General features: G+C 34.5%; 1 protein-coding gene across 5 annotated transcripts; it reads left to right on the plus strand.

Annotated features, from left to right (window-relative positions):
- Positions 1-6,391: 6,391 nt before the first annotated feature.
- E2F6 (E2F transcription factor 6) lies at positions 6,392-27,027 on the plus strand. 5 transcript variants are annotated; one of them, XR_012485986.1, is made up of 8 exons: positions 6,398-6,718; positions 11,778-11,832; positions 14,192-14,408; positions 16,180-16,338; positions 20,514-20,628; positions 21,555-21,630; positions 22,910-23,057; positions 26,398-27,027. XR_012485986.1 is itself a non-coding variant. In XM_074287217.1 (7 exons), exons 1-7 carry the CDS (start codon positions 6,587-6,589, stop codon positions 26,442-26,444), a joined length of 873 nt encoding a protein of 290 aa, XP_074143318.1. In that variant the 5' UTR covers positions 6,392-6,586; the 3' UTR covers positions 26,445-27,027. The 5 variants fall into 5 exon arrangements, 3 of the variants coding, with proteins under 3 accessions (XP_074143318.1, XP_074143319.1, XP_074143320.1); XR_012485987.1 differs by having other exon boundaries at positions 22,910-23,030; XM_074287217.1 differs by lacking the exon at positions 21,555-21,630 and having other exon boundaries at positions 6,392-6,718.
- The last annotated feature ends 547 nt before the right edge of the window (positions 27,028-27,574 follow it).

Raw genomic sequence — 27,574 nt, forward strand, 5'->3', positions numbered from 1 at the left:
GGGGAATGGCTGAACAAATTATGGTATATGATTATGATAGGATGTTATGTGCTATAAGAAATGACAAGCAGAGTGATTATGATGTCAGAAAAAGCTGAAAAGATTTACACGAACTGATACAGAGTGAAATGAGCAGAACCAGGAAAATGTACACAATAACAGTAATATTGTATTGTGATCAATGGTGAATGACTTAGCTATTCTTAGCAATACAATGATCTAGGACAATCCCAAAGGAACCATAATGAAATATGTCATCCACCTCTACAGAAATAATTGATATTATCTGAATTTGGACTGAAACATGCTATCTCTTCTCTCGTTTTCTTTCTCTCCATCTCTCTTCCTTTTTACTTTCTTTTTCATTCTTTCTCTTTCATTTCATTCTTTTTTATTCAATTCTTGTATAAAATGACTAATATGGAAATATTTTACATGATTGCATTCATATAACTTAGATCGTTTACTGCCTTGGTGTGGGAGAAGGGAGATAAAAGAGAGAATTTAGATCACAAAACTTTTTAAAAAATATTTTAAAAGTTGTTTTAACATGTAATTGGGGAAAATATGATTTAAAAAAAAGATATGGTAGAAGGAAGGACAATAATAAAATTTGGTGGACTTCTTTGTTATAGAAAGGACTATAGTTGGTGGCTTCCCATTCATCCAGAAAGTATGAACAACAATGTGACCATTTCTGGTTTTCCCTGGATGGCCAAAGGTCGGGGATGATATGCTTCTTCAGAGAAAAGAGACAAAGAAATCTAACTCTGAGCTATTTTATCAAAGTTCTGGGGTGGAGATATGGTCTTAAATTTGATGTTTAAAGAGAAAGAGAATTAAAGATCTTTTTGATACAATTTTGCAGAAAGGTGGCAGGAAGAAAAGGAAACAAATACTTTTAAGAGTCTACTATGTACCACATGCTGTGCTAAGTGATGCAATCTCATTTCCTATAAGGAGATTTTTTTTACCAGGAAATCCATTTAGGCAATCAGAAGAATAAAGAGGGACAAATATAAGTTATGGAACCACTCTCATCATTATCTCATTTCATCACAGCTACAAATTATTTTGAACATTTTTTAATATAGTCAATTGATCACAGACACCATTTTTGTCTTATTGACTTGTTTTCTTTGTTCTGCTTTCTAATTCTCAGCCCCCACAGCATTTGCAAAAAAAAAAAAAATTTTTTTTTGTAGCCAATCAGCTGTCAAGCTCTAGATGACATTAGAAAGTAAATAAGCCTGGCCAGCTCCTCACACAATTGGAAGATTGTACTTCTTCAAATGTGTTTCCCACCAGCTGCAGAGCCTGGTGGGCTTCAGTCAGCTCTTTCAGCTGACTCAGCTAGAAGCAGCTGTACTACTCTTAAGAATTCTCCTCCTCTCTGTTTTTTTCAACAGCAAGGGGCAGTCTCTACCATTAGAGTTTCTCTTTAGGCCTTTGTTCTATCTTATTCTGCTATTCCTGATTTGTCATCTCTTTTTGCTGGATCAGGCTTCCAACCTCTCAAATCAGGATTTCCATATCACACAAGTCTTTCAATATTTCCCTTTTCTTAAAAATCATGTTTGTCATTTTTTACACTGCCACACTATTCTATCATGCTCTTGACACATACTAGTTATATAACCAACCACTCAGTGCCCCGGGGAAGTCTCTAAGAGTATATACTATTCAGTCAATAAATATTTATTAAGCATCTTTCTGTGCCAGGTGATCTACAAATGCTGTCTCATTCAAGGGAAACAGAGTAATATTTGACATCTTTACAACCTGGCTGAACTACACATCTAGAGGTAGTTTGTAATTTCACTATTCAATTATGTTTCATTTCTTTTCATAAAGTTTTCCAATGTTTGAAATCAATCAATCAATATACATTTATTAAGCATCTACTATGTGCCAGGCACTTTGCTAAGCACTAGAAATGGAAAAAGAGACAAAAGTCAGTCCCTATCTGATCGATTAATATGACAAAAATATTGAAAAAAATAACTCAATAAGGTTGTAATGTAATGGAGAAAATATGCTAATATACAAAGAAGCAAAAAGCAGACCCTGTCTTCAAGGAGCTTATGATCTAATGGAAATGCTTTCTATTTACTTGCACTTTTGAACTTACCAGTACCTTTCCAAACTTTCTCATCAGATCTGTACAAAGCTGGGTTTTCAGTGATCTTCTCTGATTAAAAAGTAAGTATTGAATGAAAATCAATATGAGACAGGTGGTGTATAATCTAATTCCAAAATTGGATTAGTCATATAGTGCCCAATAGGTACACACATACTATTAGTAATAAATGATGGCTATTTAAGAATGAAATAAAAATATTACTTTTTTCCTTTCAATTTATTTATTTAAGCAAAAGTTGTTAGGATGGAAATACTTGTTAATGTTAGGTCCAAACTTACATTATTTCTTTTGGCCTAGTGGCACTATGAAAAAAATACTTGAGACAATAAAGGTGTTTTAAATAAGAAAATTTGTAAACCTCTGCACTAAGATGAGTCTTGAGACATTCCTACACTGAAGGGACATAGTTTTGAAAAAAATCTATTATATTCATGAGGAGGAGAACTGACCAATGAAGACCCAGTCTTATTGGCTTTGTGAGCTACCAGTCCCTCTGGATGTTTAGGCATTCTGCTGCTGAACGTGTGAAGGCAGAGCATGTCCTCCTCTGCAGAGCATTCACAGGTATCAGTCATTGTTTTTTGTCTATTGACTAATTTTTAACATTTATTTTATTTTTATGATTTTTTATATTTATATTGATTATATATTATATATGTAATACATTATATATTTATATAAATAAATTATATTTATATTATTTTATTTATTGATTTTATTGAGTGATTTTTTTTTCCCACTGACTTTTGAGCCAGAATTGAGTGTGCATACAAAAGGGCATGCACTGGTCAGATCTGTCTATTTTCCCTGCTAGTAGCAGCCAAGGAAAGCTGTTCTGTAAACCTTTGAGGCTGTAGACCTTTATCTCCCCTCTCAGGCTGGGTATGTGACCTTGAATACTTTATGTCTCTATTATGTTCCATTCTTTCCTGCTGTTTAGGTGAATAGTGTAGAAAATAGATTGCACTGGGCTATGGCCTTGTGAGTTATAAAAGGGGGGATGACCTTGTGAACTTCTAAAGCGATGAAGAGCCGCCCGAGATTCAGGAGCCATATTCCACGCCAGCGTTTAGTAGCAGCCGAACCTTGTGCGCCGGGAGAGCTTGTTGGAAGTCGGGATTACCCCAACTTCTAGTTGGTCACCAGCGCAACCGCACTTTGGCCAGTTCTGCTTTTTGCAGGTATTTGCCGAGACTTGTGTTCACAGATTGCTCGAGAACACTTTCCGGTTACAGTATCTTTAAAGTAGCTGAAATGCACATATACCAAGATATTAATAGAAGCAATATTTATGATAGGCAGGTACAAGAAATAAAGTAACGCCCATCAGTTGAGGAGTAGTTTAAAAAGTTGTATGTAAATATAATGGAATACTTATGTGCTGTAACAAGCAATGAAAATGGTAAATACAGAGTGAGTGGCAAGACGTGGATTACTGAAAGGAAAATATGCACAATTATATATAGAATATGTAAACAATAATATATATAGAAAGTACTCATACACAAAAGAAAGTGAATGCTGTGTACTTAATTACAATGTTTCAGTTTGTTCTTAAATGATAAAATACAACTCCCCTTTTTGGCCGAGGGAAACTGAGCTATACTTTCCAAAACACACATACTTTAGAGATTTAAATTTAGAAGGCAACATTTAAATATTTCTCTATATATGAAATATCCACTTTACTAGTCAAGTTATATGTGCATATATTGTACATATACTCTGACTTAAATGAAAATTTTCAGATCAACACATTAATTAGAAATTTATCATAGTGATTTCCCCCATTTTACAAGTTTGTATTAAAAACAATTATTTTATTTTTTTCCCAATTACATATAAAGGCAATTTTAAACATTCATTTTTTAACATTTGGAATTCCAAATAGATTCCCTCCACTTCTCCCCCTAAACTAGCAAATAATTTGATATAGTTTATATGGGTGCAATCATGTAAAAACATCTTTTCATAGAATTAAAAATAGTTAAAGATAAATCCATTTGAAAAAGTTGAAGATATACAAATGAGAAATCTGCTTCATTCCTTATCTTTAACATAATTTTAAAAGCTTATCTCTATTCCACTCTTGTTAGGGAGAAAGTGAACCTTTAGGGGAAGACACTGATTCACATTGATTTTTTTGGGAAGACTTGAAATTTGTGAAATCTAGAATGTTAGAACTTTAAGACACTTGAAAAAAACAAACAAGCAAACAAAAAACCTCCTTCATTTTAATGAGAAAGAACCAGAGAGGAAGCAACTATTTGCAGAATTGAATTGCAGAAAGTCACCAAGATATTAAATAACAAAATCCAATGTTAGATCTAATGCTCTTCTCTCTCTCTCTCTCTCTCTCTCTCTCTCTCTCTCTCTCTCTCTCTCTCTCTCTCTCTCTCTCTCTCTCTCTCTCTCTCTCTCTCTCTCTCTCTCTTATGGTATATGGAATATTATTGTTCTGTAAGAAATGACCAACAGGAGGAATACAGAGAGGCTAATGCTGAGTGAAACGAGCAGAACTAGGGGATCATTATATACTTCAACAATGATACTGTATGAGGATGTATTCTGATAGAAGAGGATGTCTTCAACATAGAGAAGAGCTAATCCAATTCCAGTTGATCAATGATGGACAGAATCAGCTACATCCAGAAAAGGAACACTGGGAAATGAGTGTAAACTGTGAGCATTGTTTTTTTGTTTTGTTTTGTTTTGTTTTCTCTTCCCAGAGTATTTTTACCTTGCGAATACAATCCTTCCTTTGCAACAACAACAACAACAACAATAACAAAATTCGGCTCTGCATTATATATTGTACCTAGGATATACTATAAAATATTTAATATGTATGGGAATGCCTGCCATCTAGGGAGGGGGTGGAGGGGTGGAGGGAAGGAGGGGAAAAACTCGGAACAGAAGGGAGTACAAGGGATAATGTAAAAAAAAAAAAAAAATCTACCTATGCATATGTACTGTCAAAGAAAATGTAATAATTATAAAAATTAATAAAAAACAAAATAAAAACAAACAAACAAACAAAAAGATTTTAAAAATAAGTAAGAGGGGGACATTAAAAGAATTGGGGATCAGGAAAGGTTTCATGCACAAAGTTGTTCCTGAGTTTAATTTTAAAGGAAACTAGAAATTTCATGTATAACCAATAAAGTCCAGCAACAACAGATAGAGAGATGAGGCAGGAATGCATTCCAGGCATATGGGGCAGCCTGAGCAAAGGAGCAGAGAGAACAGGAGCAGTTTGCACTGCAATGTACTTTAAGGGGAATAATATTTCATAAAGCTAGAAAGGTAAGTTGGATTCAGGTTTTTAAGTGCCTATGAGGGATCAGACACTGTTCCTGAGTCCAGGGGTGGAGGGGTATAAGTAAAAAAAGAATCTCTAAGGCGATTAGATTCTCAATAAAGAGCTTTACATTTCAAACAGAAGTTTATTATTATTAAATTATTATTAAATGTGAATGAGAGACAAAAGAGGCAGCATAGTGGTAAAAACTGGCAAAGGCCAGTAGCAGATGGGCTCCAGACTAGACTCCGACACATACTAGTTGTATGATCCTGGCTAAATCATTTAATCTTTGATGATTCTAGACAGTTACAGAAAAGGTGCCAGTTCAAACTGGTGGGGGGAATTTCTTCATCTTGAGCTCCTTTGCCAATAAAATCATAGCTCCAAATCCTATCTTTACAGTTATGTGTGTATATGCTGTTTCTTCCTTTATATCTCTAACATCTAGCACAGGGCCTGGCAATTAAAGTAATGGGTAATTACAGTTTAGTTACTGGTAATAAAGCAAGCGATTAAATGTTTGTCGATTGACTGATGGATTTGAGGAACCTGACTAGTGAATTATTTTCAAAGTCTGTCCCACTCTATGGTGAGATTAAGTTTTACTACCCTAAAAAGACAGTAGGAAGAGAAGTGAGTAGAATTCGAACCCAATTCTGGAGTTTCATCGACTGTCAATCATAAGGTTTAGAAATGGTTCATTCCGACTTTAGTTTAGTGTGTTTCAGTTTACAGTTATTACTTTAAACAATAATCACGGACTAGATCTCTTTCGGTTCTGACGTTGCACGGTCTCCAGCATTTTATTTCCCGCCAATTTCTTCTTTCTGTTCTCCTACCCAGAGCCTTCTTTATCTTGGGCTCCTTCCCACGGTGTTCCGGATTCCAGGCTTTTGTATCACCCCACCAACGTACATGCGCAGTCGGGGTTGAGACACTGCGCATGCCTCAGTCTGGACGCCACCTGCGGCTCGGCTTCTTCGGGTCTCTGGGAGTCGGCAGAGTGAGCTTGGGCGGGCGCCTCGGGGAGGGGGCGGGGAGTGTCTCCGGCTTTAGTTGGGAGTGCCCGGGACCGCCCCAGAGCCTAGCCAGGGGGAAGAACGAGGGTACTACGCGCTCGGCTTAGCCCACCGGGGACTATGTCTGGAGCCCCGGAGGCCGCCACGCCGAGGGCTGGAGGCCCGGACGCCGCGGACGCCGAGGCCCGTCAGAGGAAGCTGGAATCCTTGAACCGAATGCCCCGGCTGCCGGTTCACATGGAAAGCCTGCTGGTGAGCGCGGGGAGCGGCCGCTTTGTCTAGGCGGCCTCAGCTTCGGCCCGCGAGGCCCGGCGGTCTCCCTCGAGGGGCGGCGGGAAGCTAGACGAGGAGGCCCACAACTCTGTTCTTCCCTTTAATCATCTTCCATGAAGGGAGAGGGGGGCCGGGGGAAGCGCGCCATGTCCTCCTCCTTTCGGCCTTTAGGTCCTGAGGGATGTCAAATTCTGCTCCTTTGGTTTAACTGAGAAACTGGATCGGATGGAGGCGGGGAACGATTTGCCCCAAGCTCTGGTCACGTGCTGTTTCTTCCTCTAGTTACTCTTTGAGTTCTTTTTTCTCATCCTCCAATTATTACCTGCACGATTAATATAATGTGGCTTACGATAGCTAATGTTTATATAACAGCTTTAAAGTTTGCAACTAGCTCTCTACTTTTTGTCTCCTTTGATCCTCACAACTATCCTGGGAGGTAAGGTGCTATTATCCCCGTTTTACAGATGAGGGCTCCCAACTTGTAGAATTTGAACTCAGGTCTGCCCGACTGCCAAGTCCATCACTCTGCTACTTTGTTGCAGCTGCATACTTGTTTACATATTCTACCTCCCAGAGACCTCAATTAAGCTCTTTGTATTTCCTAGACTCCCTTTTTTTAGCTGTACCTTTCTTTGCGCCTGCAGGTACCCTACCTCCCAAACTGCCTTGCATTTAACTACTTGTATATGTTTGTGCTTACTGATTTTGTATAGATTTATTTATAAACTTTATATTTTTGCCGTATTTATTAACTGTATTTGTTGTTCTCTGTATTTTCATATGTGCTTATTTCCCCGGTTGGAATGTAAGCTCATTTGGAAGTAGGGATTGTTTCATTCTTGGTACTTGTTTTACCCTATCGTTAGCCAAGTACTCCGATGGTAGGAGGTGCTTGATAAGTACTTGATTGATTTATGGTTTTTACTTTGTATCCTCTGGGGCGAGAATACCACCTTGCACACTAACCCTTTTGTGTAATACTTTGAAGGGTTGTGAAGTTAATAGGAGACGTTTGTAGAGTGTTTTGTATATATAAATGATCCCTTTTTGTACCAGATTGATTTAGTGGCAGAGCTGAAATTCAAAACTCATTTCGGTGGCCCTGAAATTAAGAGGCATTATGTTCAAGGTGTGGGACTCTAGGCAGTTTAAACTATTTTGATCCTAGTATAAAAAAAAAAAAAAATGAAACAATTCCTGTTCCTATTAAGTGGGGGGGGGGGGGGATAGTCACATGGCCTCTCTGAGTCTTATTTTCTCCCTAAAATAAGAATAGTCATACTTACACTTTCTACTTTGAAATGTCAGGAAAGCAATATATAAAAAAGTTTTTATTGTTTTCCAAAACTTTCAACAATAAAATTTCCCAAATACAGTTCCATGCTATTCCTATTCTATTTTATTCCTTTTTCATTGCTCATCTGGACAGATAGTGCAGATCGATCTGTCCTGCATCTATATAGTTTTGTTAGTTCTATTAACTGGCTACCTATTTTTGTTATAGTTGTGTTATAGTCTGGGAAATAAGCATTTTTCATGCATAACATTTTCACTTCAGACCAACGATTTTTTCACTGTCATATTAGAATTTTATTAGTAGGCATTCCTGTTTGGATTGTATGTCCCTTAATAAATGTATGTTAGGAATGATTACTGGGTTAGGTATTTAAGATGGAAAAGAAAGAGTTAATAATCTAGTGTCTGGAACTTTCTGTTTACCTTTAGTTGTAGCTTTGCCTTTAGATAAGCCATGGGCTAGTCACTTAACCTGTACTTTAATCTACATCAGTAAAAATTGGAATAAACTTCAATTCTTATTTCACTGGGTTCTTGAAAGAAAAAAATCTTTGCAAATATTACTACTACTACATAAATCTAAAGTGGTAGTAATAACAACATTAGCTGCAGTACCCCCTAGTTTGCAGAAGAGAAAACCAAAACCTACATAGTTAGTTCTTTGCTAATAGGACAAGGTTATAAAAGTGTAAGGATTGAAAACCAAATTCTCTGTTTCCAAATCCAGTGATCCTTCTCTTATACTAATCTGTCACATCAGTTCATTCTAGAAGAATTCATTGTTCCTGAAGGCTGAAGTTTTTACTGTAATGGAATTTATTTAATGGAATTCTTATCATAAAATTTAATTTCAGTATTTTCATATGTAAACTTGGATGTCTTAACTCAAGTTTTCAGTTGGTGCCCAGACACAGCTCTGAAACCTAGTTTGCAAAGCAGTTGCTAATCTCCAATGATTTAAGGTGTTTCATTACTGGGAGTTACCTATACTTCATTACTGGGAGTTAACACACATGTCCTGTCAAAATCATATGGTATCTCCTCCAGCACCGTGTGTGTGATAATAATTATGATTTTTGACATTTTAACTTAATAAATATTTTACATAAAATATAATTCCTGTCCTCAAGAAATTTATAGGCTACTGGGGACATACAATATATATACAGATATTTTTAAATTAAGAAAGGAGAGCATGCTATCTGGATAGATTTCATGGAGAAGGTGGCATCTGATTCAGAGGAAAAGGATACACTGCAGATATGGTTAGACAGCACAGAGAATCAAGAGATGGTATGTCCAATTTCTGACACTGAGCTAGTAGCTTTGTTTGGTTGCAGCCTAGAGTTTGTGAAGAGGAATAGTATGAAAATAGTATGGAAAAAAAATAGATTTAGAAAGGTGATATGTAGGACCCAGATGGATGAGAGCTTTAACTGTCAGTCTGACTTTCTGTGGAGATCTTCTGATGGTTTTTGATTAGGAGAATAAATGATATGGTCATTTCTGTCCCTTAGGGCAGAGATAACAAACAAACTCAAATAGAAATGGAGCCATTAAACCATACAGAAAGGTTTCCCATCACTATATATTGACTTAGAAAACCACATCAATGTTAACTTTTATTTGTGTCAGATATTTCTGAATTATATCTTAACCTAGTTCTGCCATATACTTGAGAGTGTTCTGCTGACAGGAAATTGACAAGAGACATACTTCAGTAGATAGAATGCTAGGCTTAGAGTCAGCAAGACCTGAGTTCAAATATGACCTCAGACACCAGCTGTGTGACCTTGGTCAAGTCTTTTAGTTGCTCTTTGCCTTAATCTGTTAGAGAAGGAAATGGCAAATCACTCTAGTATCTTTGCCAAGAAATTCCCATGGACCATATGGGCCATGGGTTCACAAAAAATGACTAAACAGCAACATGCTGATTGTGTCTAGGTGTTTGACCACCCTCCACCTCCTCCCTTTGGATTGAATGGGGAGAAAACCAACTAGGAAGATATAATAGTTTTGGTGGGAATGATATATAAACTAAGATGGTGCAACATAGGGTAGATCCTTAAATATTTTGAACTTTGACTTCCTTCATAATCATACTTATTTTATGTATTTAAGAACATTGTTCAGAAAAGAAGTCTGTAAGTTTTACGATTTTGCCATGCAATTCATGAAATCAAAAAAATTTAAGATGACCTTGTTTGAACAAAGGAAAAATTGAAGAGACATTCTAGGAATGGACTTGATTTAAAACTTGTCAATTAATTGGATATGATGGGGGAGGAATAAAAATTTAAAGATGAGCCTGAATGCATAATTTAGTCTTTATCGGGATACTCATATCTCAAACAGAATCCAGAGAAGAAAACTGTCTTTGTCTTTAAAAATATATATATATATATATATATTTTGTAGTTATCTGGGAGGTGGGGGAAGAGGACCCTTAAAATAGTTTATTTCTTGCTTCTTATGTGACTATAGGCTATTTTTTTTCCCCCTGTGGGCCAGTCATAATATGGTAGAGGAGAAAAAGAAGTTGCTCCAGAGTCAGAGGACCCAGCTTCAAATTCTACCTCTGATATTTATTACATGTAACTGGACAAGTCACTTAACCTCCTTACCCCTCCTGGTAGGTTTTACTAGATGGTCTCAAGTCTCTTTAACTCTACTCCCAGTCAATGAACATTAAGCACTTTGTGCAAAGAACTAAATATGCTAAGGCTGGGGATATATGTGGGGTTAGGGGAGACATAGCCCTTGCCCTTCTGGAGCTTATAATGTAACAGGGAAAGACCACAAAAAAGAAAGTTGAAATGAGGGTGAGGGGAAAGTTACTCAAGCCCTAGGACATAGTGGAGAAGTCAGAGAAGTTCAAAAAGAGTGCTACTATTTGAGAAATTAGACAGTGATATATGTCTCCTCCTTAAATGGAGGGACTTATGGCTATACTCTCCAGTCTCAAGGGGCAGAGGGTACAAGAAATAATGCTAATTTAATCTTGTAAGATGATGGCATTTCCTTATAAATTTCTTGGAGGTTTAATAGTCCAGAAGGAGTGTTTCCTGAGTCCAGGTGGGAAATGAGATGTTTAAAGGTTATCTAGTTCGATAACTAGATCCCTTGGTGGGATTTGTTTTTAAAAAATCATTTGTATATCTCCTTTCAGAACTAGTGAGAATATATTAAAATGCTAAGTATTAAAATTTTAAAATAAATTTAAGGGACTAGTTCCTAATGTTTGTTTTGAATATTTTCTTACATTTTTGGTTGAAGTAAACAGTTAATGGGCATCAGTTAAAGACTGGGAAATTTTTCTAATACCGACTTTTGTTGTAATCATAGTTTGTGGCAGAGTGAAGCCCTATATAAGAACCAGATATTAATAACTTTAATTATTTTTATTTCACTTTCTGTTGACTCCTGTTGAATATTCACTCTCTATTCTGAAGCTTATTTTAGTTATCTGCATCTCATTTTCCCATGCTTTTTTTTTTTGCACTGCTCTTTTGTTTGTGCCTCTGCACGCTTAGGTATGAGCATATTTCTGAAGGCTGCATGAAGAAGTAGTTTTATCTTTAAAGATTGATACTGTTTGGGTGGGCTAGTGAACCCCCTCTCAGGTTTACTTAAAACTATTGCCTCAGGAAGAACCTCAAAATACATAGAGAAATTATATTGAGTTTTTTAATATATAAATTGTTGGTTACAAGTAATTTAACAGTTATCTTTTTTCCCCTAGCCATCAAAAATAAAGATTAATTTAGAAGAGAATGTACAATACATGGCCATGAGAAGTAAGTTAAACATTGGGTAGTTTTATTTAAATGTTATTTGAATTTGAATTTCACAGATTTAAACTGTGTATTGGGAATTTTAAAAATGTGAATAAGACTGTTAGTAGGAAGTTAGACTAAGTGATTCTAAGGGTCCTTTTAGTATCAAATGTGATTGGTTCTACAGTGTGATAGGACATATACTTTTTTTACACTTATGAAATGAAATACTTGCAAGAATACTTAAGGGCACTGGATATTGTTTCAACAGGGAGAATTTTGAAAATTTGCTCTCCTGTGTTCTAAAGGCTTTCTAGGATTATAGAATAACTGGAGAAATAAATGTAAAAGGGTCATCTGATCCAGATCTCTCATTTCACAGATGAAGATTTTTTTCATTAAATAACATTATCAGCGTTACAATGTGAGGAAAAAATGTCTGGGATTCAAGCCCAACTTCCCTGACTAAATCATGGAACTCTTTCTACTAGGCCACATTGTCTCTTATTCATATCAGTACATAAATAAATCATATTTATAGGAATGTTTGCATTTTTTCACATTTACACTTAAGATTCAATATGTATACAATCTCATCAGTGTAGTACAAGTTCCAGCACTATTGATCTCAGCCTATCCACATCTTCCCATCCTGTTTGATTCTTGTCCATTCCCTCCCATAAATGTTCTAGCCTTTGGAGCTATGGCCTAGAGATCTTGTAGACTTTTTAAGTTTCCATGGATAATAGTGTAGCATTTGGGTTGTTCATCTTATCCCTGGCTTTCACAATATATACCTCCTTTGCTAGTCATTTATAGAATGCTATCTTTTATGTAATTTCTTATAATTAATTTCATGCAATTATCGGTAATATGGTGCAGCCTACTTAGGGTCACCCATGATTTTTATTTTTTTGGAGATTTTGATGTTCCATGATTTTAAGTCACATAGCACTTCTAAAAATTGGGGTATTGTATTAAAACCTTATATTATTTGGAAAATTTAGTAGCATGAAAACTACCAAGAAAACAAAATTGTCAGCTGGATTGTCTTCAGATAACAAGCAAGACAACCCCATGTCTTTCTACTTTCCTGACTCTGTCCTTGATATGACTTTTACAGGAGATTGAATTCAGTTCCAATTCCTTATCCTTTTTGAAATTTACAATACCACAAAAGAAACAAAGATTAGAATGATAGCAAATTTCACCTGAGATAGAAAAGTAACTGCCTTGGGATAGGGGGCAGGGGGAGTAACTTTTATTTTTCTAAGTTTTATGGAATTTGATGGTGTTTAGGCATTTGAATATCATAAACCCTAACCAGTGTGCATTTAAATAAACACTTGTTAAAGTAGGAGAATTTCTTGCATAATATATTTGAAGTAATGAGGTTAAAAATCCTGACCACCCATCTCTATAAATCTTTTTGGATTTAGAACTGATCTTCATTAACTTGGGGACTCTAGCTATTCATCCTACAATAGGTAGAATCATAGATTTACCTGCAATTGGAATTAATCTAAATATATTATGCATGGTGCTTATAATTGTAATGGATTAGAGAAGTTGGAGAGTGATTTTGTACTATTGCCATATGAAGCATGGTACTTGGGATATATGAAAGGGAAGATATGAAAAGTCATTTAACTTCTAGATTAGAGTAATAACTAAATTATTTAAAGACATTTAGTCAAGATATGTTAAAGGCATTTCTTAGTAGAACATTGAAATACAGTGAAAGTGTGAGGTTCTATAATTTCATTTCACAGAATTTGAGTTAAAAAGGAACTTCAGTGGTCATGTAATCCAGTATACCCCCCAAGAAAATCACCATTTTAAGATACTGTACACCATGTCTAAGGCCGGGCTCGTTATCAAGCAGCTGTCTTCTGGGTCCTGAATTTTTCACTATAAAAATTCTTGAAGATCATCTACTAAATTCTAGAGAGTTTGCTAATCTGCATTGGTGGAGGAAGTACCCACACCATGGAAATGAGAGGTCTTTGGAGTGTTGTGATGGGTATAGCTATTACTAGGGTGGTTGAATGGAGCTTTGAGTCAAGAATTAGAATATACAACTAGTCTCTTGGCATGGTAAAAAAATTTAGCATATAGGTAGCAAGGTAAAATGGTGAGTTACCAATGATCTGGCCAGGATTCCATACCATCCCCTGTACTTTACCCACCAGCATTATTTGAGGTGTCTCTTGGCTGTTTTGTTGTTCTATTTGGCCCGGGCTCAATAAAGATATGTAGGACTGAGTAAATAGAATGTTTTTTCTTTGATCAAATGTAGTAAGCATTTTTCTTAATGGTAAAAAATGTGCATAAATGTTTTATAAAGTTTATTACTAAAAACTGTTTTCTGTTTTTTCAGAAGCACTAAGAGTGGCAAAACCTCGTTATGATGTATCTTTGGTTTATTTAACTCGTAAATTTATGGAGCTCATCAAATCTGCTCCTGGTGGAGTTCTTGATTTAAATGAAGTTGCAACAACTTTGGGAGTACGGAAACGAAGAGTATATGACATCACCAATGTATTAGATGGAATTGATCTCATTCAAAAAAGATCTAAAAATCATATTCAGTGGATGTGAGTTAATTTAAGTTTCTTATCATTCTCCTTTAAATCTTTTTCAGGGAAACCACACAGACCTTATTTTAAAATTGTAACACAAATAAGGGAGTTTTATACATTACGAAAGGGTTTTTTCTTAAACTGAGCTAGAGAAGTTAACTGTTTAAGGGTAGAGAATGTTAGAATTATTTAGTAACCTTTACCATTGAAGAATTGAAGACATGATATACATATATATATATAATTTTTTTTTGGCGAGGCAATTAGGGTTAAGTGACTTGCCCAGGGTCACACAGCTAGGATGTATTAAGTGTCTGAGATCAGATTTGAACTCAGGTTCTCCTGACTTCAGGGCTGGTGCTCTATCTACTGTGCCATTAGTTGCCCTAGAACATGATATTTTTGAGTCCTTTCATCATTGTTTGATAAACATTGATTACATTTTATTTGATTCTTGATTACTATGGAGGTATTAGCTAAGGCTTCAAAAGTAGATGGATACCTTGGAGAAAATAATCCCTAAATGATTTATTTAGTTGCCTAAAAAGATAGGGGAAATAACAAATCCACAATATAAATAGAATTTAAGTCCCAGAGAGTGAGGATTTATAGAGAGAATAGGGTTTAGCACAAAGCCTTTGAGTACATTTAAATAAAACAGGTTATAATTATCCAGCAGAGAAGACTGAGAATTTCCTTCAGACAAGATTAGGTGGTCAATAATGTCATGCTACAGAAAGGTCAAAGTTGAAGACGCAGAAAAAGCCATTGAACTTGGCAAATAAGACATCATTGGTAATCTTGGTTAGAATAGTTTCAATTGTGGGATCAAAAGCCAGATTTTAAGACATTTAAAAGTGAATTATTAAAACAGAAATCTACTGTGACCTTTAAAAAAAATTCAGCCTCTTATATTATTCATTATTTATTAATTAAAAAAAAAAAAAAAAACATTAAAGTTTCTAATTCACTCTCCTCCAGGCCTTTCCCTATTGAGAAGGCAAGTAATATATTATAAGTTATCCAGTGAAGTCATATCATGACCTTTTGAAATAATTTAGATGTTATTTGGCCCAGTAGATAGAGCCTTGAGCCTAAAGTTAGGAAAATCCAAGTTTACATACAGTCTTGGAAATCATTTAATGGCTGTGTGACCTTAGCCAAGTTACCTAACCTTTGGCTACCTTAGTTTTCTCAGCTATACAGTGGAGATAATAATACCTTCTCTCCAGTGATTGGCACAAAATAAATACTTAATTTTTTTTTCCACTCCCCTGATAGTAAAACTTGTAAACTTTTACTCTTTGCAAAGAGTAGTCTTATACTCTACTCTGCAAATTAGAATCATATTAAAGTTCCTCCTATTTGACTCCTTTTTCTCCATCTCCTTAACTGGATCCTCCTTTAGCTATCTAGATATCTAAAGTTTTATCTCCAGTTGTAATTTAGTTTAAAACTTCAATATAAAATTTCTCTCCATTTTGTTGAGAGGTTTTCCGCCTCTCAACATGATGCCTTTTTATTTTGAGTCACTGAAAACATTCCTTTAGTAACCAAGATTTCTGAAATACAGGTGAGCAATTGTTTACTCTGTTTTGTTAAATAATCATTTTAATATTATTAGCTGCTAGATGTCACTGCATGTTAGTATGACACATTGAAGATATCAACAAAAATTGGACAAGATATAAAGAGTTGTAACAGTATTAGTGAAACAGTATTCTAATTTGAAAATATTCTTTGTTAGCTTCTTATATGTTTTATTTTTTCATACTTTTTTTTAAAGTGGATCTGATCTTGGTGGTATTGGATCAAAAGTGCCCCAGCAAAAGAAGATAAGGGATGAACTTACTGATTTAACAGCAATGGAAAAAGCTTTGGATGAGTTAATTAAGGATTGTGCTCAACAGCTGTTTGAACTAACAGATGACAAAGAAAACGAAAGATATCCTTTATCATTAGCTTTTCAAATTATTTTGGAGCTATTCAATTTGTGTATTATTGTTAGCAATAAGGCTTAATCTATATTGGGAATAGAAAACTTGCAGCATTAACTCATACTATAACATTGTATTCATAGTCTCATCATATCAAATTGGTAGAACTCAGGGATATTCTGCACTGATATCTAAAAATGATTATTATTATTAGGTTTATTTCATCACTCATTTTTAATATTAAAACTATTATGTTTTTATCCTAGAATGTTAGAAAATTAGTCAAAATTCTGCTTATGTAACTTCCAGCTTACAAGTATACTCCTCAAAATTTTATAAAATCGACATTTGGAACTAGGGATACATTTTCCTACAAGGACAAAAATTTCCAGATTATTCAACTTAGAAAACATTAGTCAGACACCAATTATGAAAGCCTTGTATTAAGTTTTAAAACTAGTTCACAATTATAAATCATAATACAAGCAAATAATAACTTATTTCCTGATTCCAGGAGGAAGGGACCATAGCATTCTCCTTAACTTTTCTGTAGTTTTTGACATTGTTGAATACTCTTTCCCTGATACTTTTCTCTCTTTAAAAACTTTAAAGTTTTTAGTATATCACTTTCTCCAGGTTTTCTTCCTTTCTTTCTCCTCTTTGTCTGTTTAGTTGGATCCTTCCCCAGGTCACATCTTCTAACTGAAGTTATTCTTCAGATTTCTGTCATATGCCCTGTTTTTCCCTCTATGCTACTTCACTGTTGTAGCAGCTACCATGGATTTAATTATCATCTTTATGCTGATGATGTGCAGATGTATTTACCTTGTCTCAGATTCTCTGCTGATCTCCATTTTTACATCTCTACCTTCTTAGGAAAGACATCTCAAATTTGAATGTCTAAAACATCAGTATATCCAAGAAGAAATTTATTACCTTTCTCCTCAAACCCTCCCCTCCTCTCCCCTCCTCCTCTCTTCCTTATTATTTTAAGTGGCAACACTATCCTCTGAGCCCCTCGGGCTTACAACAATGATATCGTCCCAGTTACTTCATTATCTCTTATCCCATCTCCATTCTCCCCTTGACATCTTCCCCTTCCCCCCCAATATCTAAGTTGTTAACAAGCCTGTTGATTTCACCTTTTTGCCATTTCTGGTATAAAGCCCCTTTTTCTCCTTTGACACTGCCATCATTCTATTACCTCAAGCCTGGATTATTGTTTTAACCTGCTAGTTGGTCATCTTGCTTCAAGTCTCTCCCCATTTCATCTGTCTTCCATTCAGCCACCAAAATGATTTTCCTAAAGTACAAATTTGATCGATCATCCAAGGGTTCTCTGTTGCTTTCAGGATCAAATACAAAATGCTTTGTTTGTCATTTAAAAATCCTTCATGATTTAGCCTTCCTATTTTCCAGTCTTCTTAACACTTTACTTACCTCTCTGATATGTATTTTTTGATTTAGTAACATTGACTTCTCAGTTGTTTCACTAACAAGACATTCCATCTCTTGACATTCTCTCTGTTCTCCATGCTTGAAATGCTTTCTCTCTTCCTCAAACTACTGACCTTGCTGACTTCCTTTAAGTCCTAAAATTTCCCCTTCTATAAAAAGCCTTTCCCAGCCAATCTTAATTCCAATGTTAATTATCTATTTATCCTGTACATAGCTTGTTTTTCATATATTTGTCTGCATGTTATCTCCCCCATTAAATTATAAGCTCTTTGAGGAAACTTGTCTTCTTTTGTATTCCCAGTGCTTAGTACAGTACCTGGAATATGGTAGACACTTAAATATTGATTGATTGGTTGATTATGTAATAAAAAGTATTATTTCTTGTTTGATTTTTTAATGGTCAGAAATTTGGCATGCTTCTCTTTTGAGATTTAGTACTCTTCCCGTGTCATCCAGTGGTTTTTTTAGCCTTCCTTAGACTTTACACTGGACATGGATCACTTTGCTGATATCTTCCTTCCATTCAGAATTCCTATTTGCTAACTAGAATAATCTGAGCAAGATGTTAGGAGAAAAGTAATCTGATCTAATTCAAACCAAGTTATGTATCACTGGTGGCTCCTAATCCTTCATCCTTTATTTTACCCTAAGGAATATTCAGTGCTGGAATTTCTGACAGTGATGTGGTAAAGTAGATAGAGAGCACTAGGCCTGGAGTCCAGAAGACCAGAGTTCAAATCTTGTCTCAGACACTGACTCCAGGCAAGTTTCTTAATCCAGTTGCCTCTGTTTCCTCAACTGTGAAGATAGTTGCAGAAAGAAATGGCAAGCAAACCACTCCAATATCTTTGCCAAGAAAACCACAAATGAGGTTGTGAAGAATCAGAAATGACTAAACAACAAATAACAAAATGAAAAAAATATAAGTAATAATGATAGTATTTAGGGTGAAATAACCAGTACTGCTTGTACTTTAATCTGACAGGATTCTTTATAAGCCCTCCTCCTTCTACTTGCCATATTAATTCATATCTTGTATTGAAGTCTGTTTTTTTAAACATCTCTTTTTCTTCTTTTCACTATACTTACATATTGAATTCCTTCTTTATTGTCTACAAATACAATTAGCTCTTACATTACTCTTATACTTAACCTCCTAGAAAAGAGTTATCTACATTTCCTTGCCTCCTACTTAATTCTCAGCCTTACTATCAGGTTTTTGATGTTAGTTTTCAATTAAAACTACTAATTTCTGAAGTGCTAAAAGCAGTGGCTTTTTTTCAGTTGATTCAATAGGATCCATTTGTAGTTTTGGTGGTGTCAAATTCTTCTTTCTCCTGAATATTTTCTCTTTTGGCTCCATGACATTATCCTTTTGATTTTCGACTTCTCTAGCTCTTTTCAGCATCCTTTGGTGGGTTATCATTCTCTTCCCACCTTCTAAGTGTGATCAGCTCCTAACATTTGTTGTGTGTTTCTTTAATCTTTTTGTGTCATTAGCCAGCATGTTAAAAAATACTTACATTTTACAAATGCCTACTGAAGATATTCTGGATTGAAGTTCTTCAGTTTTATTATTCTCAAAACAGTTCATTTTGTTTTTCTAAAATCCATCCTTTAAATGACTTTTCATAGTGAGAGCACAGTCTTTCCTCTAGTCCTCCAAGTTTGGAACTTGGAACTTGACTCTTTTTCTTTATTCTCTCAGATGTTTTACTTTATTCTATGACTAAACATCTTTCCTTCATTTCTCTACTCTGTTCTAGGCCACAATCCCTTATTACTTCTCATTGAATTATTATAGTTACCTCCTAATTGGTCTACCTGCTAACAGTTGTTTCTCTTTTCTACTCTTTATTCCATAATACTAAATTGATATTTCTAAAAGCCCAAATTAATTATCTTAATCTCTTCAGAAATATTCAGTGCTTCCTTATTGATGATTGGAAAAAAAAAATCTCACTCCTAACATCATAGTCCTTCTTATAAGAGTTCCCATCCATTTCTCAGTATTATTTCACATGATTCCTCTTCACAGCCTTTTTTTTTCCTAGACCTGAATAAAAAGGTATTTTTTGTATGCTTACCATTATGTACAACACTGAACTCAGTTCTGAGTATCCCCATTGAAAAGTAAGACAGCTCCTGTTCTGAAGGCCGGCCCTCATATTCTAATAGGGAAAGATAGTATAGGTAGCATTCCTAGGTGATAATAAAACTTCTTTATTGTTGCTTCCACTAATAATCTCTATCTCTTTCTGTTCGAACCATTTGAGAGTGAAAAAGAAACCTGAGATTTTATGTTAGGGACTTGTCTTAGGTCACACTTGGGTGCCATAGCTAGAATCTTCACACTTCAAATCCAACAGTCTTTCTACTAGTTCCATCTTAAAGTAGAAATTTTTTTGGTAGCCTTGTCAAAATGGCTGTTATCCCCTTAGATCTCTTTTAATCTTTATTTCTAATGTTTTGCCATTATTATTAACCAGCAAAATGTTGAGTAATCTGTGTTACCAAAAACCAACAGCTAAAATAAATACAAAAAAACAGCCTATGAGCAGTTTATTACTTTGGCCAAAATCTCTACTTTTTTCAGTCTAGGCTATTCATTTAGCTCACATAAATTAAGAACTGCCCAGATTTGCATTATGAAACATTTTTTACTATTGGTCTCATAATTGCTTTTTGGCTCCCTTAATTCAGAAATTCCTTGACTGATGTGTACATTAGCATATGTGACCTATCAAGATATACATAGTATTCAAGCTTTCCATGAACAGATTGTCATTGCAGTCAAGGCTCCAGAAGAAACCAAATTAGAAGTGCCAACTCCTAAAGAAGTAGGTAGTACTTTAAATTTGTTTATAATTTCATTTTAAGAAAGTGTTTTGTTAAAAGAAGTCTTATACATTACTTAAAAAATTTATCTAACACCATTGCCTTCAGTATGAACTTATTATAAACTTGATTTTATCGTAATAGTGATGCCTTTGGTAGAATTTTTTGGAATCTCTTATAGTATTTAGAGTGGTAATAGCATTGCATTAGAAATTTTACCTTTCTTGCATGTCAAAATGGACTTAAAGTTAAAATTGAAGTTTTTAAAATGATGGGAGGAATTAAAATATACAATACTTTGGACCTAAGATCTTATTAATGTGGGTACTCCCTCTTCTAATACAAATCACATTCCATTCACACCTCATCCTTTGTGATTCTTGTCCATGTCTTCTCCTTAATCCTCCAAAAATAATAAACTATCATTCCTTTAGGTTTTTTTAAAAAATATTTTGTGGGAATCAGTGTAACACTTGGGCTACCAAACTATATCTTCACTTTTTACCATTCCTAGGATCTTTGTTAGAGCGCACGCACACACACACACAAAAAAAAAAAACACATATGTATGTGTGTGTATGTGTGTGTGTATAGACTTCCATGGAAAAGACCTGGAAGGGAAGCAAAGAAAACAAGCACTGACGAGCCATGTATAATATCTTCTCTTGACTCTGCTGGTTCATACAAGTATATCAGGTCCCTCCTGGGTACATGGCATTGTGCTAGAGTTCAAATGAGAGTCAATCTGAACTCTTAGGGAAGGTGTGTCATTAAAACCAAGGTGCAGACTGGTAAGTTGAAACCTGAAATAGCCTTAAATCATACCTTCTAGTAATGGGAAAACTTAGAAAATAGGACAAAAAATTAGGATGTGAGATCCTCTGCTATGCTGCATCTCACTGCAACTCACTTTGTGTTGTGAACACAGTCAAGGGCAGCGCGGGAGGGAGGAATGCCATCAGTGTTGTCTAGACCGAGCCTAACAGACATCCCCAGAGAACCAGGTAGGGGTTTCAATTCCAACTGTCAACATGTTGCTTTTCATGTATGTAGTATTACCATTTTATTAATGTGCTAGAGCCATATTTCTCATGTGGATGTTTTGTAACATCCTCTGAACTCTTAAGAACAGATCAACGAAATATGTGTGGGGGTGTGTGATCAGCCTGCATGGGAAAAAAATAAATGGAAATCTCCTTTTTAATAAGGACTACTTGCTTTATTTACAATTGATAAAAATACAGATTATTTTCAACTGTATTGCTTTCTCAAGAATTGATTATCATGGGGCAGCTAAGTGGTACAATGGATAGAGCACCAGCTCTGAAGTTAGGAGGACCTGAGTTCAAATTTGACCTCAGACACTTAACACATCCTAGCTGTGTGATCCTGGGCAAATCACTTAACCCCAATTGTCTCAGCCCAAAAAAAAAAAAAAAACTGACTATCATTCTTAGGGGGGGATCAAACTGTTATACACCTAGGATTCTTTGAAGAGGCAGGATTTTAAGTAAACTTCAGGAAATGCAGTATGATACAGTGGAAAGAACATAGGATTTGGACTAAGGAAATAAATTCTTTTAGTCATATGTGGGACCTTGGGATAGTCATTAAGCTTTTCTGAGATTCAGTTTCTTCATCTATAAAATGATGAGTGAGTCAGACTAGATATCCGCTAAGGTTCTTGACAGCTCTAATAAATTTGTGACCTTATATGAATCATTATTTAACATTGTTTGATGATCTTTGTGTTAGATATATCATCAAATGCTAATATTCCCCCCAAGCTCATTAAATTTTGTAATAATAATTTTTTTCCTTCAAGATTCTTATTCACGAATCAGAGAAAAGGTAGTCCCTATAGAGTTCTCGAAATCACTTATAATCATTTAGCTTAGACTAATCAGGAACCCTCATTCTTCACTAATCAATAAAATATTAGGCTGTCAGGTAGAATTTCCTAGATTCATTACGTTCAAGTAAAAGACTTAAAGTAGACAAATACAGTACTTTAAGTAATTAAATTTTTGTACTTTGGTTCTTTCTTTCTTACCCTCTCACAGTATTGTGTGCCTGACCTCTTGCCTAATCTAATTAATTGATTATATCTAATTCTTTTTCAATCTTCATTGACTTTTTTCTCACAATTACTTAATGATAAAAGTAAAGTATAAATTCAAGCTTTCTGGAAGATTTGCAAAATTTGATTGTCCTAGTGAATGAATCAAATGGGGTTAGTGGATTTTTCTCATTCATATTTATATCCTATATTTCTTTTCATAGGATTGTATAACTGTACATATAAAGAGTACAAAGGGACCTATTGATGTTTATTTGTGTGAAGTGGAACAAGATAACATAAGTAACAAAACATTTGAAGAAATGAGTACTACTTTATCTGAAAGTAAGTCTACAGTTCATCTTGATCCAGGTAAATATATGAAAACATTATGGGCAAATTTGGAATTAAAAAGTAATTTCAGTAGAGTTTAGCTAAAGCTTTATGAGTACATATTATAATTTTTTAAAAAATGTTTTTAAAAAGTACTAAGTTGTGAAGAAATATGTTTTGCCTCACTGGGAAGTAAAATAAAACATTCTTTTTAATCTGTATATTGAAAGTATTACAACTGTTTTACAATTTGGAAGAGATGTTTTGAAAAAGTTAAATGAAAGATACAATATAAATCATAACTCTTTGTTCATTGGATGTTCATTGTACAAATTGCAAATGTATTGTTATAGGATGACATTTTTTTAAGTGAGAGAAATAATTGTCCTCACTGTAGAGATTTTTCTGTTCTTATCTACCCTTTCTACTCAGTGGGTAAAATAGCATCCTTTTCAACCATTTAAAATTCACAAGAACTGAAAAGATCAGAAAATTCTGAGATAGTTTTAAACTAGTTATTTAAATTCTCAAAAACTTTCCCTTGAATTTAGATCCTCTGCTTGTGAGGCATCTTTGGTACAACAAAAAGTCATGATTAGGACTTGAAACTTCTGGATTCTTGCTTTTCCCAATTAGACATTTATTAGCTATGTAATATTACCAATTTGAATAGTTCATTTAACCCTGTTGAAATTTGGTCTTATAGACCAAGAAGAGTATAATAATTTCAACCCTGCCTGCTTCATTGGAATCTCGAAATAAATAATGGAGCCTAATAAAAACAATAAAGATCATACATGTATAAAGTGACTTTTTTTTTTTTTTTCTTTTCCTTCTGACGATCAGCATGTATAGTGGAAAGACAATACTTTAAATTCTGGCTCTATCACTATGGTCAAGATACTTTTCTGGGCCTCAGTTTCCTTATCTGTAAAATAAAATGAATGGAACTAGAGTACTACTGATGAACCTTTCAGCCTTGGATCTGTGAATTCTTTGAATCTGAGCAAGTTTATTTTTCCCCAGTTACACAAAAAAACAAAAACAAAAAACAATTTTTAACATTTGTTTTTAAATCTTTGAGTTGCAGACTCTTTCCTTTTCTCCTTTTCTTCCCCTCTTCGCTCTCTTCCCTGTTGAGAATACAGGCAATTTAATATAGGTTATATATGTGTAATCATGCAAAACATTTCCATAACAATCATGTAGTCAAAACATAGACAAAAAAAAAATACAGTAAAAACAAAAAGCATGTTTCAGTCTGCATTCAGACACTATCAGTTCCTTCTCTGAGTATGGATAGCATTTTTCATTGTTTAAGTCCTTCAAAAGTGTCTTGGATAATTGTATTGTAGAGAATAGTTAAGGAAAAGTTTTGGTTATTAAACCTTTTTTTGGGTTAATACCATTTTGTTTTTAGCAGTAACAGTGAATACAAGAATAATGTTTTGAATGAGTAAAATACATAGTATTTCAAGGAAAAGCGATTATTTTGTAGTTATCAAAAGTTTTTAAAATATGTATTGCTCTAAAGTTTTTGTGTATAGAAAAACCCAACCATTTTTCATTTGCCTTAATAAATACATATATATATATAAACTAAGTAAATCATAAGATTGTGTTCCAAAAGAGCAGATACTGAATTGTCACATAAACTTAGACTAAACATTACTCCTTTATTATTACCTTTGTGAAGAAATTTGCTGTTTCAGTTCTTCTAAGGTAGAGGTTTTTAAAACTTTTTCTACTCACAACCCTCTTTTTGCTCGAGGAAATTTTTTATGGGGCTCCGTTATATAGACATATAAATAATATATTTACTAATAATATAATTTTGTAACCTCTACATTTTAATTATATAACCTACAGTTTAAGAAACTGTTCTAATGAAAGCTGCTATGAAAAAAAGTTAAATTCTTTCCAATTTTGAGAAGTCATTTTTGTTCCTTGTCCCCCCAAAAAATCATCTCCTGTATTTTTCAAATTTTATTACTTGTTTGCCATTAGCAAGTAGCAGAATTTGAATATGTTTTCTGTTTGGCAAGCTTTTTAAAAACAATTTCAAGTAGATAGAAAAGTATCTTCTTTTAAGTTTAAATCCATTTTGTTTGAGGGTGTATAAAAGAATGAACTCAATTTGAAGGGAAGATGCACTTTGTTTCTTGCTATTCTCTTAGTAAATATCCCATTGTAATTGTTTTTTAAGTGTCTTCATGTGGGGAAAGCAGTCATGTTTGTTAAAACCTTACTTACCAGTCAGTGAGTAAAGTAAATCACTTTATTAAATGAAGCACTTAAGTATATAATTTTCTTTTTACTCTCCGGGTTAGCTGTATTAATGGCTGTTGTTTTTCAATCCTGTCCAATTTTTGCTAATCCCGTCTAAAGCTTTTTTGATAGAGATACTGGAGGGAGTTACCATTTTCTCCAACTCACTTTAAAGATGAGGAAATTGGGTCAGATAGGATTAAATAACTTGTTCAGAGTCATACAGTTAGTAAGTGTCTGAGTCCTTATTTGAACTCAGGAAGTAGTGTCTTCCTGACACCAGGCCAGATACTCTTATCTATTGTGCTACCTAACTGTCCCATAGATGGGTGTTATTAAAGACACAAAAACATGGGCAATGGAACCTATGGATTTATTCCACTGCCATAATCATTATCCTTTCTCCAAATCACGTGTGTACTCAAAAGAAGTCATTCATTCTAAGCATTCACTTTCTAATGTAATAAAGGCTAAGGGAAAATAATTTTGACTCTTTAAAAGGCCAATTTTAATTGTCAGCCCAACCGGGAATTGTAAATACAATTATAGAATTGAATGTATTAGGGAAAATACAAAGTCAGGCATTTTATTAAGCATCTACTATGTGCCACTGTTCTAAGTACTGGAGATGCAAAGAAAAACAAAAAAGACAACCCCTGCCCTCAAACTAATTTCAAAGATCATCTCAAATTTGGGTGTTTGCTTTGGGAATTTTTTTATTATAGTTCTATCATATAGTTCTATTGTAACTAATTTAGAAAGCCATTTTTAACGTTTGAAGTTGCCTTTTATTGCATTGCATTCAGATTTTAAATAGTTACTTTCTTTTATCTTTAAAAAACAGATTTTTGGGGGCAGCTAGGTAGTGCAGTGGATAGAGCACCAGCCTTGAATTCAGGAGGACCCGAGTTCAAATCTGGTCTCAGACACTTAACACTTCCTAGCTGTGTGACCCTGGGCAAGTCACTTAACCCCAGCCTCAAAAAGAAAAAGAAAAAAAAAGAAAAAACAGATTTTTTTTTTTTTACTAATGATTTTCAGAATTTGTTGTCTTATTTTCCTCCTCTCTCCCAATTAAGAAATATTCTAATTTATGTTTATTTCTTTGTAGAAGGAAATCTACAGCAGAGTGAATCAAGTGGAAAAAAACCCATCTGAATTGTCTTGAACATTAAATCGCTGGAACGATTTCAAGTTGATTTAATTTCCTCTGTGGTGAGACTCTTTCAGTTTGGACTTTAAAAAATCAGCCATAGAGGACTTCTGTGCCTAGTTTGATATTAACATTAAGGCCAATAGTTTTAGTAGTTCTCTTGTATACATTTATGTCAACTTATGGAAATTGCTCATTTTATTAAAAAAATTATGAAATTGTAATTTGGCATTTACTTAAGAGAAACAAGGACTTCCATATTTTAAAAAAAATTCTTGTAAACAATCTTTTAGAGCACCAGTTTGTTACTACTAAAACATTTGGACTAATCTGAACTTGAAATAATACGGTATCATTAACTTCTTCCTTACAATGCAGAGTATGTACCAAGTGAAATTATGCTTTACATCATGTGAGTACTGTTTGCATTGTATGCAATCAGCTGTTTAAATGGATGTACACAGTAAAATTAAATGTGAATACTCCTGTATATATTTGTATAATGTTTAGTAACTCATGAAAAATGTGAAGCGTATATAAAATTTTCATCTTGTACAGCAAAAAATAAAATGTAAATATGAAAAGTTATTCATTAATTTGATTTTTCTGGTTTTTATCCTGATATACTCAACAGAACTTCAAAAATCACTGTTCTCTAGGTACAGAGAAATATGAATTTCAAGGAATTAAATGAGTTGAAAGCTGAAATCACTAGTCTAACAAGAGTTAAACCTTCCCTCATACACACAAATCAATAAGTCAAATGATCACTTTTATGCATCTGCTTGAAGACTTCCACTGTTAAGACTTCTCACTCCGGGCAGCTAGGTGGCGCAGTGGATAGAGGACCAGCCCTGAAGTCAGGACGACCTGAGTTCAAATATGGTCTCAGACACTTAACACTTCCTAGCTGTGTGACCCTGGGCAAGTCACTTAACCCAACTGTCTCAGAAAAAAAAAATACATTTCACTCAAATGTGAGTGATTTCTTTAATTCTGGAGTTCTCTTCAGTGATGCAGCTTGCACCCATCCATGCTTGCAACTTTTGTCCTTAATTTCCTCAACAATTTTCCACAGGTTAACCCTACCTCATGGAGGATTCTAACAAAACACTTTGGATGTCACAAAACTGGT

The sequence above is a fragment of the Sminthopsis crassicaudata genome, chromosome 2, assembly GCF_048593235.1.
Source record: "Sminthopsis crassicaudata isolate SCR6 chromosome 2, ASM4859323v1, whole genome shotgun sequence".
Lineage (NCBI taxonomy): Eukaryota > Metazoa > Chordata > Mammalia > Dasyuromorphia > Dasyuridae > Sminthopsis > Sminthopsis crassicaudata.